Below are 13,557 nucleotides of genomic sequence, written 5' to 3' on the forward strand. Positions count from 1 at the left end.
AACTGACGCCCTGCATCCACACTCATCAGGGTGCCAAAGTTGCATTTAGCATCATAATGATAAAATTAAGCACAAAGCATGTATTCTGTATTTCACTTATAATATCATTATCAGTTATAGGATACTCCCCATTACCATATATCCCACAACAATGCTCTCCCATACACCCTCCGCAGAAAGCGCAACCTACTTGTGCTCTTTGCGGCAGCGTACCCATCTTAATGTTGCCACAACTGGCACGCCAATATCCTCTACGCTACATTAAATCATAAAACTCCCTCTGAGGGCACATGCACTAGGGGGTTGATCCACTTCATCGTGTACCCATATGGAGTGCCCTCTCCAGCAGATGGTCCTCTCAGCTTGTTCACCTCCTTCATCCCAGTGTGCGTCAGATGGCCCTACCACTGACCGGGCATCTTCTCTGCAGCCATGCACCATTCTTCTTGAGTCAATGGAACTGTTTACAGTCTACAGAGGGTTGTTTATTGAACTGTACATGAAGTGCCCAGCTCACAACAAGGGAATACACAACCTCTTTCCTTTACACAGTAATTCATATCCCCAGAAGTCAAGATAATACCCCATATCTCTATTACTCTTCAACCATGAAGAAATAAACCCACCAATTCCCTCTAATGCCATGCACAGGACACCTGCATGTTTTATACTAATGTAACACACTTTCCCTCACCTCAACCCATAAGTCCTTTGGCATTCATACCCCTCACACTGGGGTGCCATATTTGTAGACCAAGTGTGCATGCTTGTAAGTACCAACAAAGGTATCTTGAAAGAAACTTCGATCTAACGTTGCTTCTCCACATGGTTTAAAACCCCCACCATAAAGTGACGAACGTAACATACTTTGAAGAATTATCAGCCCTGTTGTGCCATGTTTCAGCCAACCAGTGCCTTTACCCTCAGTCACAGGAGATGAATGTCCCCCTGTGGTGACATCACATGCCCGCTGATTGAGAGGCCTGGGCCATTGTGTGTTATTTAGGTCACCCCCACTGGATTTCCTAAACCCCAAAAGGAGACTGCTATCAGAGAATCTCCCATCTGCAGCTGGTACGCGACCAGCCCCCCCCATCCTGTACCCGGAAATGAGGACACACAATCATTGGCATTTTTCAAGATAACACGTATTCTTATACCATGTCCGCCTACATATGACGTGTATTAGAATACCTGTGAGTAATTGTGAATATTATAAACAATTCAGCGATTATTATACATATCAGGGCAACGGTGAGATAATCCCCAACCTTAATTCATCACACATTTCTATCCTAGTAGTCTAAAACCTACCTTAATTATAACCGATAATTTGACAGCTTAGTCGTAATATTTTGTCATGTATGGCATGTACATTTTTTTTTTGCCATCGGGCCTGGAGTCTGAACTTCGAGTTTCGGCGTCACCCCAGCAATTGAGCCATGTGTGTAAATTCACCCCTACACCAGTATCATAATACCTTTCTGTGACTCGTGCTGTGCGGAGAGAAGTGGGGTCTGCATATCTTTTGTTAAAATTAATGGTGATCAATGCTTCTTGTTTAAAATATACTTATTTACCGAGGCTGTTATCTAATAATTTCATTTTTTCTACAATACGGACCTCACAAGGCCATCTCTCCTTGTTTCGGCCACGATGCTCAAGAGCAGTGCGTGCAACAGAGTGGAAAAGTTCCTTCTCTGCCTTCGACTGAGATTACGGAAAATATTGCATCAATTCACAAAGATATTAGCTGTGCCGTTCAAATTAGAAGGCTTGCTTCTAGGCACTGCACTAGCACAACCCATTCTAGCATCTTAAATGCACAGTGACTGTGTTAACATACATCCAAGCCTGTATTGTACATGATATCAAGAATGATATATATAAGCCTTGCCATGCACATCACCACAGTTCCCCTAGTTTCACCCCGAAGCACTATTGAGCAGGTGCCAATGGAGTCACAGGTCGATCAATCAGTCAATCAGGAATTTATGATGCGCACTAGTCACCCTTGAGGGTTTCAAGGCGCTGAGGAGGGGTGGGAGGAAGAGGGGGGGCTCTACAGTGGAAAATGGGTTCTTAATTTTCGAGGCAGGAGAGAACTCAGCACATCACATCCTCTGTCCCACCATCTTGACTCAGACTAATACATCCGTCTCTCTATTACCTTCTGCCAAGCACACCCACTTGGCTCTAAAATTCCCTTTCTCCTGTCTGCTCTAGCCTCCCAGTCTTTCATCACTCTGTGGCATTCAGGTCCGCAGTCTAGTTCACCAGCCATTACACCTCCGTCTTTTATCTGCTGGCACCTATTGCTGCCCAAGCAATTCTGTCTGCTCATTGGAATAGAGAAAGCAAAAACACCAGGGTGATGGATGGAATGCTTGAATTGATCTCAGTCGCTGGCGATCGCACGAGCCACATCCCAGTCCATCGTTTTTTGCCCAACATGCCAGCTTTGACCCAGCCATGTGCAAATCGGTTTGGACCCTGCTCCTCATAGGACCAGTCCAGCCTGGACTGCCAGGGCAGGCCCTCCCTGAAGCAGACCATAAGGAACCTAAAAGCGGTTTCGCCCCAGTTATGGGCTCTTCATTTGAGATTAATTCAAGCATTCCATCCACAACAATGATGCTTTTTACTGGAACAGAGAAGCCAACTTGCCTTTTGTCTGTTTCTCCACCTAGATCCACAGGTCTTTTAGCACGCCTGCTTGGTCAAAGGGCTAGGGCTGCCAAAAATTAAAAATCTACTTTTTACATCCACGGCAACCATTCAATGCATTTTTTCTTCTGCTGGTGGTTCAAACAGCCAATGCAAAAATCCATGTCCAGATTGTCTTATTACTGCCCTGGTTAGTCATGTTTCCTGTGATAAACTTGTCCTGCTGCTTTTATGAACCCTATCAAGTTAAATACACTTCCAACAAATTGCACACTAAGACACCTCCCTCTTTGAGCTTGTTACTAAGCAGTCTTTAAGGCTAAAACTCATTCCTTACCCTTCTCACTCTGGCCAAGAGACTGCTGAAGTCGTGGCCTAAATTCCTTCTATGCTCTTATTGTTAACTGTGTTCAAGGACCAGCTCCCCATGACCTCCAAGGTATGAGCCATGTTTCTCCCCTTCTCTCGTTTCCAGTTCTTGCGCCCCAATCTGCCTCCTCGTCCAAACCCGAACCCCTCCAACAGCAGCTTCACAGACACACTCTACATATTTATATAACCCAAAGGAGGATTTTACAGATTTCACAAAATCCCAAACAGCATGTTTTAATTCCCACTTCCTTTTTCTCACACTGTACCAACCTGTGCCCCTCTTGGAAGGACACGGCCCATCATGTGATAGACTCCCTTTTCATTTTTAAAAAAGTGTATTGTGCACTAGACAGACAGCCTTGGGGTTACTCCCTTATTACAGATTTAATATGGGTGGGACGGTGTTTGTTGGGCAAGAAAATATTGACTGGCAATGCTATGCTGACCATCTGCTGGCTTAACAGTTTAGGCCCTTGACTAAGACTGCCATCCTCTGGAAGTATCTATCAATGCCCAGCTCCCCTGGGCACAATGGTCCTGCCCTTTGTTTAGCATCATTTCTAAGCCAGCCCTGACCTTCAGGTATTCTGGTGGACCTTCCACGCCACATATAAACACCGGGACAAACAGAATCCTTCTCCAGCGGACCATTTCACAGTAAATGCTTATAAATATTACGAGATAGCAGATACCCCCTCCTCACTGTGAAAGTGACTTGTCACTCCACATCATCCCTGCTTCTTGTACTTTTCACCTTTTTGGCATCCAGTCCCCTATGGAGTAATGTAAAAGGTCTATTTATATTGACACTGCTTAATTACTCTTCAAAGATCCTAACAAACACAATTTAATGTCCTGAGATCCCTGCTACTTGTAGAATCTCTTCTCGGGTGCCTTCTACCCACCATGGTCTCTGTTGTGTCACTGCTCTGTGTCTTGTCCTGCCATGAAATGATAATGCCCACACTTCTCTAAGTCACACAGGTGAGGGTGGTGCACGGTGGAGAATTTCATTGCTGGTGGTGTCTTCTCCTGTAGGAGTGGACCAACCAAATTATTGGCTCATCGTCCGTCCTGTCCCCCACTGAGAAGATCCTCCTCTAATTACTCTGTCTGATTGTACCCTCATTTGCACTCTCCATCCCTGTGTATTTCAAATATTCCACCCGAGACCACCTGAGATCATTACAAATCTCCAGAAAGCCTCCCATTCCCTCCCTGACACACCCATCTGCTGATATTCCCATGTATTCTGACGTTCTTCCTGATTCTCCTCTGGTGTCTCATGGCCGCTGAGCTTCCCTGAGGGTGATCTACTATGCTCCTTCCTGCCGAACTCGAGCCACCTTAGCCCATCTGGATACACTTCCCTTTCTATTCCTTCCTCACTGATTTTACAACTCTACACCATTTTGTCTTCTATTCTCATTGGCCATTCCCCATTCCCTGTTCCTAACCTTAACACCCTAGAATTTTCGCGTTTCAGAGTAGGCCATCTATTGTATGTATAAGAAAGTGGATTATTAGTTGGGTTGGATGGTAGTCCAAACAAGTAATAGAGTCACAAACTTGCTACGTCTAGTTAAAGTTTTCAGTAATTTAAACATATGCTTAAGCCCTGATAGCTATGGCATGGAGCAGGCAGGCTTACCTTTGAGAAAAGGTCAAGCATTTAGTAGTACCAAAAAGGTTAAAAAGTCAAAGACAGAATACAATAAAAATTCACTCCAATGTATAAAAACAGTGACAAATTCAATAAGCAAAATGACACCAAAACGCACAAAATCTGATAATGGGAACAGGCAATGTGAGTTTGTAAAGATTTAAATGAAAGAAGAGTAGAAAGGTCAATGGCTATCAGTGGTCACGGTAAACCGGGACCTAAGCCCTATTTGAGGCCAACCACGATGGAGCCCAGGTCAGAAAAGCCAAGTGGATTGGGACCGGTGAAAGCCTGGAAGCCCAAAAAGTTTCCATGTCCCACTTCAGAAAGGGATGTTAGTCACTTTTTGAAGACAAGCATTGACATGCCTTCTAACTCCCAATGCAGAAAGCAATTTTGTTCCCTGTTTGAGAACAAAAATCCTCCCAGAATGGGCTGCTGTTGAAACTGTAGCCACAGCCACCACCACCACTGTGGAACTGAAGGCCGGGTACTTGAAGCAGGTTGGCCCTGCTAAAGCTCTGGAGCGTTGGAGGTTTCTCACTGAAAACATTTAAAGTCCCGATGCAGAATTGGACTAGCTGTTTTTGTGAAGGTGTTAGAACTATAATAGCAGGACAAAGTTAACGTTCAATCCAACATGTAGAATTAGCAGTCGTATACCTTTTCACATGCGTCCTGCTCAAGTTCTGGAGGAAAAGTTTTCAAAAGTTTACAAACTTCCATCTGGTGACCAACAACAAAAGGAGTGCCCTCCTAGGACCTATGGGGAAGGACTTAGAGACAATTTGGGTGTCAGGCAGAGGCCAGCAACAGGGTTCAGTCCAGGCCCAGTTGCTACTGTTCAGCTGGGTGCTTGAGGCCTCTTGCAGATTGTTGACACCCTAAAGCCACATAGGAGGTCAGCCAACTGACTGTTGGGGACACTTTGTTCTGGGAACAAGCAGGAGCAAGTTCAGTCCTTCAAGGCTTCTCCCACCTCACCGAAAGCAGGCCCAGTCCTCTTCTGATCTTTTTCAGGTCCCGTGAATGTCTTAAGGATGGTGCCTGGGGATGTTTGAATTTAAGCCTGCACCAGCTAGTAGGATAGGGTGTCTCCTGGTCACTCCCTAACCAAACAGTCAACATTGCTCTGAGGCTACCATACCTACTTTTTCAGTAGTTACTGTTTGTCCTACTGCAAACACACCCACAGTGCTCCACACTCAATATGGGAGATGGGGAAGCCCTTCTCTCCTTGTGCACAGCCTGTGTGCCCACCCAGAGGTCTGGCCGGGGTAATTAGCAGTTCCCTCCCTTATGGTCACTGAAAACCGATTCTGGGGGTTGCTTTCCACTCACTGGGCTTGGTGCCAGCCTGACTAGGGGGACAAAACCTTGGGACTTTCCAGGTGTCACCTAACAATTACTTGTGACAGGGCAGGTCCCTTCTAAGTAATCTAAGTTTGTGGGCCAACCCAATTGCTGTGTTTTGGAACTTTAGTAAAACACTTCTCCACCTCCAAGCCACTTTATCTGCTCTGGGACGGTGTTGCACACCTCCTTCTCATCTCACTTAGGTCAGAAGTGGCTGGACAGCTAATGCAATTTAGTCTCCAGTAGCTTCAGGATGGATAGAGGTAACTTTTTAAAAGTTACATTTCCGATATATTCAATATAAATCCTATTTTACAATTACATTGGATTTTTATTGACTATAATAATGTCTTTGAATGAAGTGTGTAGCTGGCGCTGTTCAAAGATTATAAATTGTATAATCTATACCTTTACTTTTCGAATGTGCCAAGCTACAGCCTGGCCAGTGATAATGTCATTTTGGGTCTAGTCACTGGGGGAATGTGTAATTTCTAATGTCATACATGTTCCACTTTAAAATCTTGTGCACCATAACTTGTGGGCAGCAGGGTGTCCTTAGGCGTGATATTTAATATTTACAATCAGGTTTTTCTACGTGTCAAAAGGGTGGTTTTGAAAGGTATGTGCAGCAGGTTCAAGCTGCTACTGTAAAGCTACACAGGGTAGGCCTGAAGCCGTGTTTTGCCTTGTCACATCCAGACATTCAGGGGCCATCTCGGGCCGGCCAAACAGGCATGAGCAGTAGGCTCTGCCCAACCCGGCAATGCAGTGCCGGATTGGAGAGAGCAAGCAGAGGCTCCCTCCCTGTCTAGGAGCGCCCAGCCAGGGCGCTCAGTCCAGTCCTACCGCTGCTTTCATGCTGCTAGCAGCATGAAAGCAGCGGTAGGATTGTACGCAGGGCAGGCTGGGAGATTGAGCCTGTCCGTGCAGATGAGGAGCGTTTCAGAGGTGGCACGGCAAAACAGGTACTTTTTTTTTTTGGTCTTGCTTCCCCTGCTCCTCCCCCGCACTGCCCCACCCCTTCTCCCTCCCACGAGCCCCGACGGGTCACATTAGTGGATGGTACAATACGTGTGGCAGTCCGTTAGTGACATTTCATTTCCATGCCATGGGTGTAATGTCTTCACCTTATACTGTCCTGGCAACAGAGCTCAGAAAACAGTTGCACTCTCAAGTGCAATCCTCAGCTTGCAACCAACAAATTGCAAAGAACTGAACCAGCAAACTGCTTTCGATATGCAGGTAAGCTAAAAAAGAGCTGACCTGTGGTTTGTTGTGGAGTTATAAAGTTATGTACTTGCATATATAACAGTTAGGGCCCACAATCATAATAAAACCATAAAACGCAGCAGTCAGCAACACATTAGATTTACATAAGACACACCTGCAATGAGGAGTGACCATCACCAGCACTGAGCAGCCAGGATACCATCCATTACCAAATAAACAGGCATGGAATCACGGAAGATATCCGTCTCACAGTGCTGGACAATTCAGAGGAATTTAATATAGTGCTTTCATTGCAGGTCCCAAACATCTATAGACTATGACTGCTTCTTTACATCTCACAAAGAAACTTAGATATGGGATGAAAATAAAAATGAACATCCCAACAGATCTCTCCACTTCTCTCTTCCTCCAGCTCAGGAACATAACTATGCATAAAATCTCAGATTGGACAACCCAGCGCAATGACCAGCTAAGCAGACGATGTCGTATGAGAAAACAGCAAGGGACCTGCAGAGCTGCACAAAGCTACCACCCTACTGAAAACCATACAGCTGCAAGTCTCTCTTTCAAACTGAATCATCTAACAAACTGCTGTGCGATGCGTCGAATAACATGGTAACCACACTTCAGTCATCACGCACAACATATAAACACGTCCCACACAGGGTGAGAACAAAGACAACATCCTTCAAACCACACACCCTACACAGTGGAGCATGCTACTCATAAAGGCAAGCTCTTCAGTGTCCCGCATAGGGGTAGTAAGCAGTATATAAATACTGTCATAAATACATTGGCTTGTAGGGGTCAGAACACATGCACTGGGCAGCAGTGCCCCAGTTTTCAGTCTAGAAACCCACAATAAAAGTCAGCGAAAAATGGGGGTGGCCACTCAAAAGAGGTATTTTCTAAGAGTATGTGTAAACTTCATTTTCTTCAAACGCAACTTCTCAGGTGTGGAACCGATGCCTCCCCAATCTTATTTATAATGAGCTTTACAGGCATTTCTTGTCACATGTCTGCAACATGAAAACTGTACAGTAAACACATAAACATTAATCCATATACCTTCTTACCTTTCTTTACTCTAACACCACTCACTGACAGTGGGCTACCAAGCCCCTGCCACGTCTCAAGTATCTCATGTAAGGGGCGATGGGCCCAGACCCAACACACAAACATCCACTTTTGGAATGATTTTGGAATAACTCCTTGGCCACCTGGAACCTACTAGTTGTCCCCTCCCCCACAACTGAGGACCCATGATGTAGCCCCCATTTTCTTACTCTCTATCTACATGCAGCTGAAAACATCTGCTTCTCTTTCCTCCACCGACTCCGATGTGTATATTCATCCATTTGGCTCCAGGCCACAGAAGTACTGATATCTCAGTTGGGTGACACCCTGACCGGATGCAATGAACTCCCATAGATTGTTCAGTTAAGTGATGCTCTTCAGCGATTCTTTCAGGCACCAGGGTGAGTCAAAAGAAATATGCGCTCTGCTTCCTACCCTTGTAGAAGGGCTGGATGTATTGAAGAGTCACCTTGTAAAACATCCATCGGTGGCCCCTGGGAACTACTGTCCTCCCCCACACCCAGGTTCTTATTGCTGATGGAAGAGTATTAATCTAACTTGGGAAGGATCGCCCAAAGTGTTGGTGGAGGCGTTGAGGTAAGGGATTATACGCTTTGTGAGTGCTGTGCAGTTTTACACCGGTTTCTTTCTTATTTTAGATGTAACCTACGCGGTGGTGGCCATACAGAAGGACACGCAGGTAGGTTACTGTGCAATCTTTATTTCTGATAGCTGATGGCAGATGTGTTCTCTACGAAAGATGATAAAGTATCATGTCCCTTTTGGGCAACCTACCCTTTCCCAACCCTTTACCGCCTCACCTTGGCATCCTCTACAGGTGATTGAAGGGAAGTCCATGCTCCCTCATACCTCAGAGATGTCTGTGTGCGGCTAACATCCCACTTATGCATCTTAGAAATGCAATAACTAGATGCCACAAGTTCGACTGCCATTAGATTGCTGGTCACAGTTTACATAGTCTGCCTGAAGGCGTAAATGCTGCAAGGTGGTGAAGTCCTAGGCGCTTCCTGCAGTATTTGTGACGTTTCACTGGTAAAAAGTAAACCACATGAAAGTATTAACTGCCCCTCGACCCACTATGTTTTCTTTAAGGGCACACGTGCTGAGCAAGGGGCGATACAGGAGGCCTAGCCACATTCTCGCTAGTTGTCCATTACTTTACTTCATAGACCACCCAAGAGACGCCTTACCCACACTTTCCTCCCAATACGTCATCTTCTGTGCCTGAAACCCAGTTATGTGACTGTCCCATGTGAGATCCACTTCTAAAGAACCTGTGTCTCACTGCTCAGGGGGTGGAGGGTGTTGTACAAGTCGGCTTCACTCATCTCAGGTGTAATTGTACCCCTAGGCTGCCACTCAATATGATGTATCCTGATTCAAGCTCTGAACAACAGCAGAGGCAGGGCCCCTCGTAGCAAGGGAAAGGGGCACCGCAGTGTATCTGGAAGGTATCCAAGTCCCTTTGAGTGTTGTTGCAATTGTGTTACTCCTTCCAGGCACTCTCAAACACACCACAACATATCAATCCACCATTCAGCTCTTAAAACGACCAATGCCAGCAAAATCACACTATATAGGCAGGAGATATGTAAGAAAAATATATACATCCCCCAAATAATGTTTCAATAATCCAATAAATCTCAAATCAATAATATCAAGTACACATAGATTACAAACCCATGGGGACATGTATTTCGTTTTAGTGATTTAGTTGGTATTAAAGGAAAAAATTATATATATTCTTACGTATCGCCTGCCTATATAGTGTGATTTTGCTGGCACTGGTCGTTTTAAGAGCTGAACGGTGGATTGATATGTTATGGTATGTTTGAGAGTGCATGGAAGGAGTAACCCAATTGTAGCAGCACGCCAGAGGACTTGGATACTTTCTAGATGCACCCTTATTCAAGGTCAGGGGAGCCTTGGCCTCACCCTCTGCCATGATGATAATCCATCATAGACTCCACTCTTTGTAACTAAACTTTTTGTTTTTCCAGATTAGACCTAGTTAAGAGCCTCCACTGGAAGGAATCACCGGATCACTAAGAATGCAAGGAAAGCCGTCTCTGCCACATGGATTGAGAAGCTTTAGATGACAGTGTGGTATGCACCGGCAGAATTTGACGACCGGCTGCTTCCAAAGCCCGGCCATCACATCAACCTGACTATTCAATCTATGGACTGTCCCCACCGATGGGGCGAAATCAGTGACTTACCATATGCATCTGCACTGGTCTCTCCCAGAAGAGCATTTATGGACATTTTCAAATCTGGGATTATGTGCAATGGTCTCCTGCGACTGGTCCTCTAGATATCAACAAACTAGAAGTGAGGTGACGGCATCTTGAAAAAAAGATTATTGCTCTCATTTATAATCAACTCTAGAGTGTATATAGAAGTGTAGAGGATGGTCAACATCTTCATTTAAGACTTGTTTTGTGGGGATTTGAGTAATCTCAATTTGTATTGGTCATCGCTGATTATGGCTAATCTGATCACCTATGTCACATTTATTGTTGACTGAATTACAAATTTGGTATTCTTTACTATCAGTGTGCAGCCCTGCCTCATGTTCTTCAGTCTTCCATGATATGCTATGCTACTTTTTTGTGTCAAGGCTGATTATGAAGAATTCACTTTTGTATTTCCCAAGGGAGTACATTTATAGATCCCAAGATTATCCTTGGTGGGCACCAAAAGGCTTGGGTGTAGGGTATGAGAAGGCTTCAGTGAGCCTAACAAACCAGTACTGTTTAGATGGTAAGATTGGAACCATTGTAGAATCATAGTCCAAGCCAAGTAGATGAAGAGTTAAGAAAGATCAGAGTCCAGTCTATCTAATGCTGCTGATATGTCCATTCGCATCAGTCGCCAGGGTTCACTGTTATTGAGCATTTCATAAGTCTAATCCATAACACTGAGACTGGCTAGGTCTGTGCTATGACCTGTCATAAAGCCCGACTGCTAGTTTTCAAAAAGGCTATTGTTAATTTAGTATTTATTTTGGTGTCCTAAATAATGCTGATTGCATCCCAGTAAAATGATATATTCCCAGTGCTTGAAGCAGCAAACCCCTGCATGTTCCATCATCTTTCCCCAGGCGCATTCACACAAGCCGCATTGGCACACTGCCGCACCCGCCCTGATTCTCTCGCTCTTAGTAAAATATGTCGGACACCAGCTGTGCTTCTTTCTGCATCTTGTTGCACTCTATTACCAGGTTTTTTCACCTTGAACTTTAGATTTCTGGACATTTTACTGACTTGAGATGTGCTAAAAGTAAATATTAAGTCCCAGCTACTGACAGCTTTAGGTGGCTGTAGGCGGACATACTGCTTCCAATGCATAACCTTTAATGAGGGTGCACTTTGGGTCAGGCCCTTGCTTATGATGTGAAGTCTTTGTTGTCAAATCTTAATTGTCTGCTCTTGAACCAATGGTTTTCTTCTCTGTTTACGTGCTTCTCTTACCTGGGAGCCTTTTGGTCATATAATGTTCTGATTTGTGATTATAGTGTTCTGATTGGTCATACAGTGTTCTGATTTGATAGAGTGATTTGGTCATATAGTGTTATGATTGGATGAGTTATATCTTTCCACAGCATATTTCAAGGGGCCATTTTTCTTTGTTAAAGAGCAGGTAATGTGTTTGATCTTGTGTCCTTGCTCTCGCTCCGCTTATTGCAATTCTCCAACCTTGTGGTCTTCAAGCCACATTTCAGAGAGGATTCACGCTTTCTGCACACTTCCTTACCACCCACATGCTTTCGCTTCCTTCCATGTCCCCCCCCCTTTCATGTGCCCCCATGTTAGAACTGTATTAAATGTTATTATGTATTTATTATTTTTACAAGGGACCAGTAGCTGAAAAGTACTTCTAGGCCATTTGTTCCTTGCCTGTGCTTCTTTTTATGTGTTTTACATTTTTATTTATTGTTTGCACATGGGCGTCACAAAGCACAACTGCCTGTTGGCAACCATCTTGGTTTGGCTTTTCTTTTTACAGAAAACCAATTGCAATATTGCCGGACAAGCATTTTGACGCAAGCTTTCACATGCCTGTACCCACAAGCATTGCCAAAGACTGTTAAAGCTGGGAACAAATGACTTTGCCAAAGCTTTTTTTTTTTTCAGGAGCCTTAAATGTGCTAATTTGTTAATGTTGTAAAGAGTTTCAATTTTAGGGAAAGATCATTCATGCTGTTTACACTTGATGACTTTTACTAAATGTTATATATTGATTGTAAAGTTTAGAGTTAATCTAGAGAACAAATATTGATCATCGCCAGAATAAATGCAGGATCATCATTTTTTGCATAGATGTGTAAAGCTCTTTCAACTAAATAATGAGAGATACAATGACTTAAGCAGTATGAGTATCTGCGCTCATCTCTATGTAAAGCCAGTTCACTCACCTCACTTGACTCAACTGGTAATGTGTTGATCCTTTGTTCGAAAAGCAGACTCCTGAGAGACAGGAGACCAAGATGTCTACCTTAAGATTGTAGAAAAATTCAGTCTCAGATTCTCCAAAAGGTATTTAACATTCTTTGGTTTCGCCTAGCTTTGATCTCTTGGTTGTAGAAAGACCTCTTGTGAACCATACCAAAAACTTAGTGGGCCTAATGCAAGCTCACTGCCCGCCATTGATTGGTTGTCTTGTCACTCATTACTTCTTATTTGATGGTTTTTTTTCCTGCTGTTGTGTTTGTCCCTCCCTTGGAACACAGCTTCTTTGCCTTCTTTTGATTGGATGGTGTAGGAAGTTGGCTCTGTATATACTATTTCAAAGTAAGAGTCCAAGGGTTCCCCTTAGAGGTAAGACAGTGGCAAAAGTAGATAATTCTAATGCTCTATTTTGTGGTAGTGTGGTCATGCAGTCGGCTTATCAGAGGGTAGTGTTAATTATTTGTTGTACACACACAAGCAATAAATGAGGAACACACACTCAAAGACTTACTCCAGGCCAATAGGTTTTTATATTAAAAAATATATTTCTTAGTTTATTTTAAGAACCACAGGTTCAAGATTTTGAATAAAAGCAATATCATAAACAGTCTTTGTAAAAATGGCAATAAGCTATTTTCAAAGTGGACACTGTGCAAAAATCAACAGTTCCTGGGGGAGATAAGTAAAGGTTAGATTAGGAGGTAAGTAAAACACTTACAA

The 13,557-nt window shown here is 43.9% G+C and overlaps 1 protein-coding gene across 4 annotated transcripts in view; it reads left to right on the forward strand.

Moving 5' to 3' along the window:
• LOC138251655 (sialic acid-binding Ig-like lectin 13) overlaps positions 1-12,696 on the forward strand; it is a 224,115-nt gene extending 211,419 nt beyond the window's left edge. For 2 of the 4 annotated variants that reach the window (XM_069205666.1, XM_069205667.1), the window contains exons 10-11: positions 9,025-9,065; positions 10,387-12,696. In XM_069205666.1, coding sequence (XP_069061767.1) covers positions 9,025-9,065; positions 10,387-10,401 — 56 coding nt within the window. In that variant the 3' untranslated portion in view covers positions 10,402-12,696. The remainder of the gene's footprint in view (positions 1-9,024; positions 9,066-10,386) is intronic. The other 2 variants (XM_069205669.1, XM_069205670.1) reach the window with 1 other exon arrangement.
• Positions 12,697-13,557: the final 861 nt, after the last annotated feature.

This window comes from Pleurodeles waltl, chromosome 1_2, assembly GCF_031143425.1.
Source record: "Pleurodeles waltl isolate 20211129_DDA chromosome 1_2, aPleWal1.hap1.20221129, whole genome shotgun sequence".
Classification (NCBI taxonomy): domain Eukaryota; kingdom Metazoa; phylum Chordata; class Amphibia; order Caudata; family Salamandridae; genus Pleurodeles; species Pleurodeles waltl.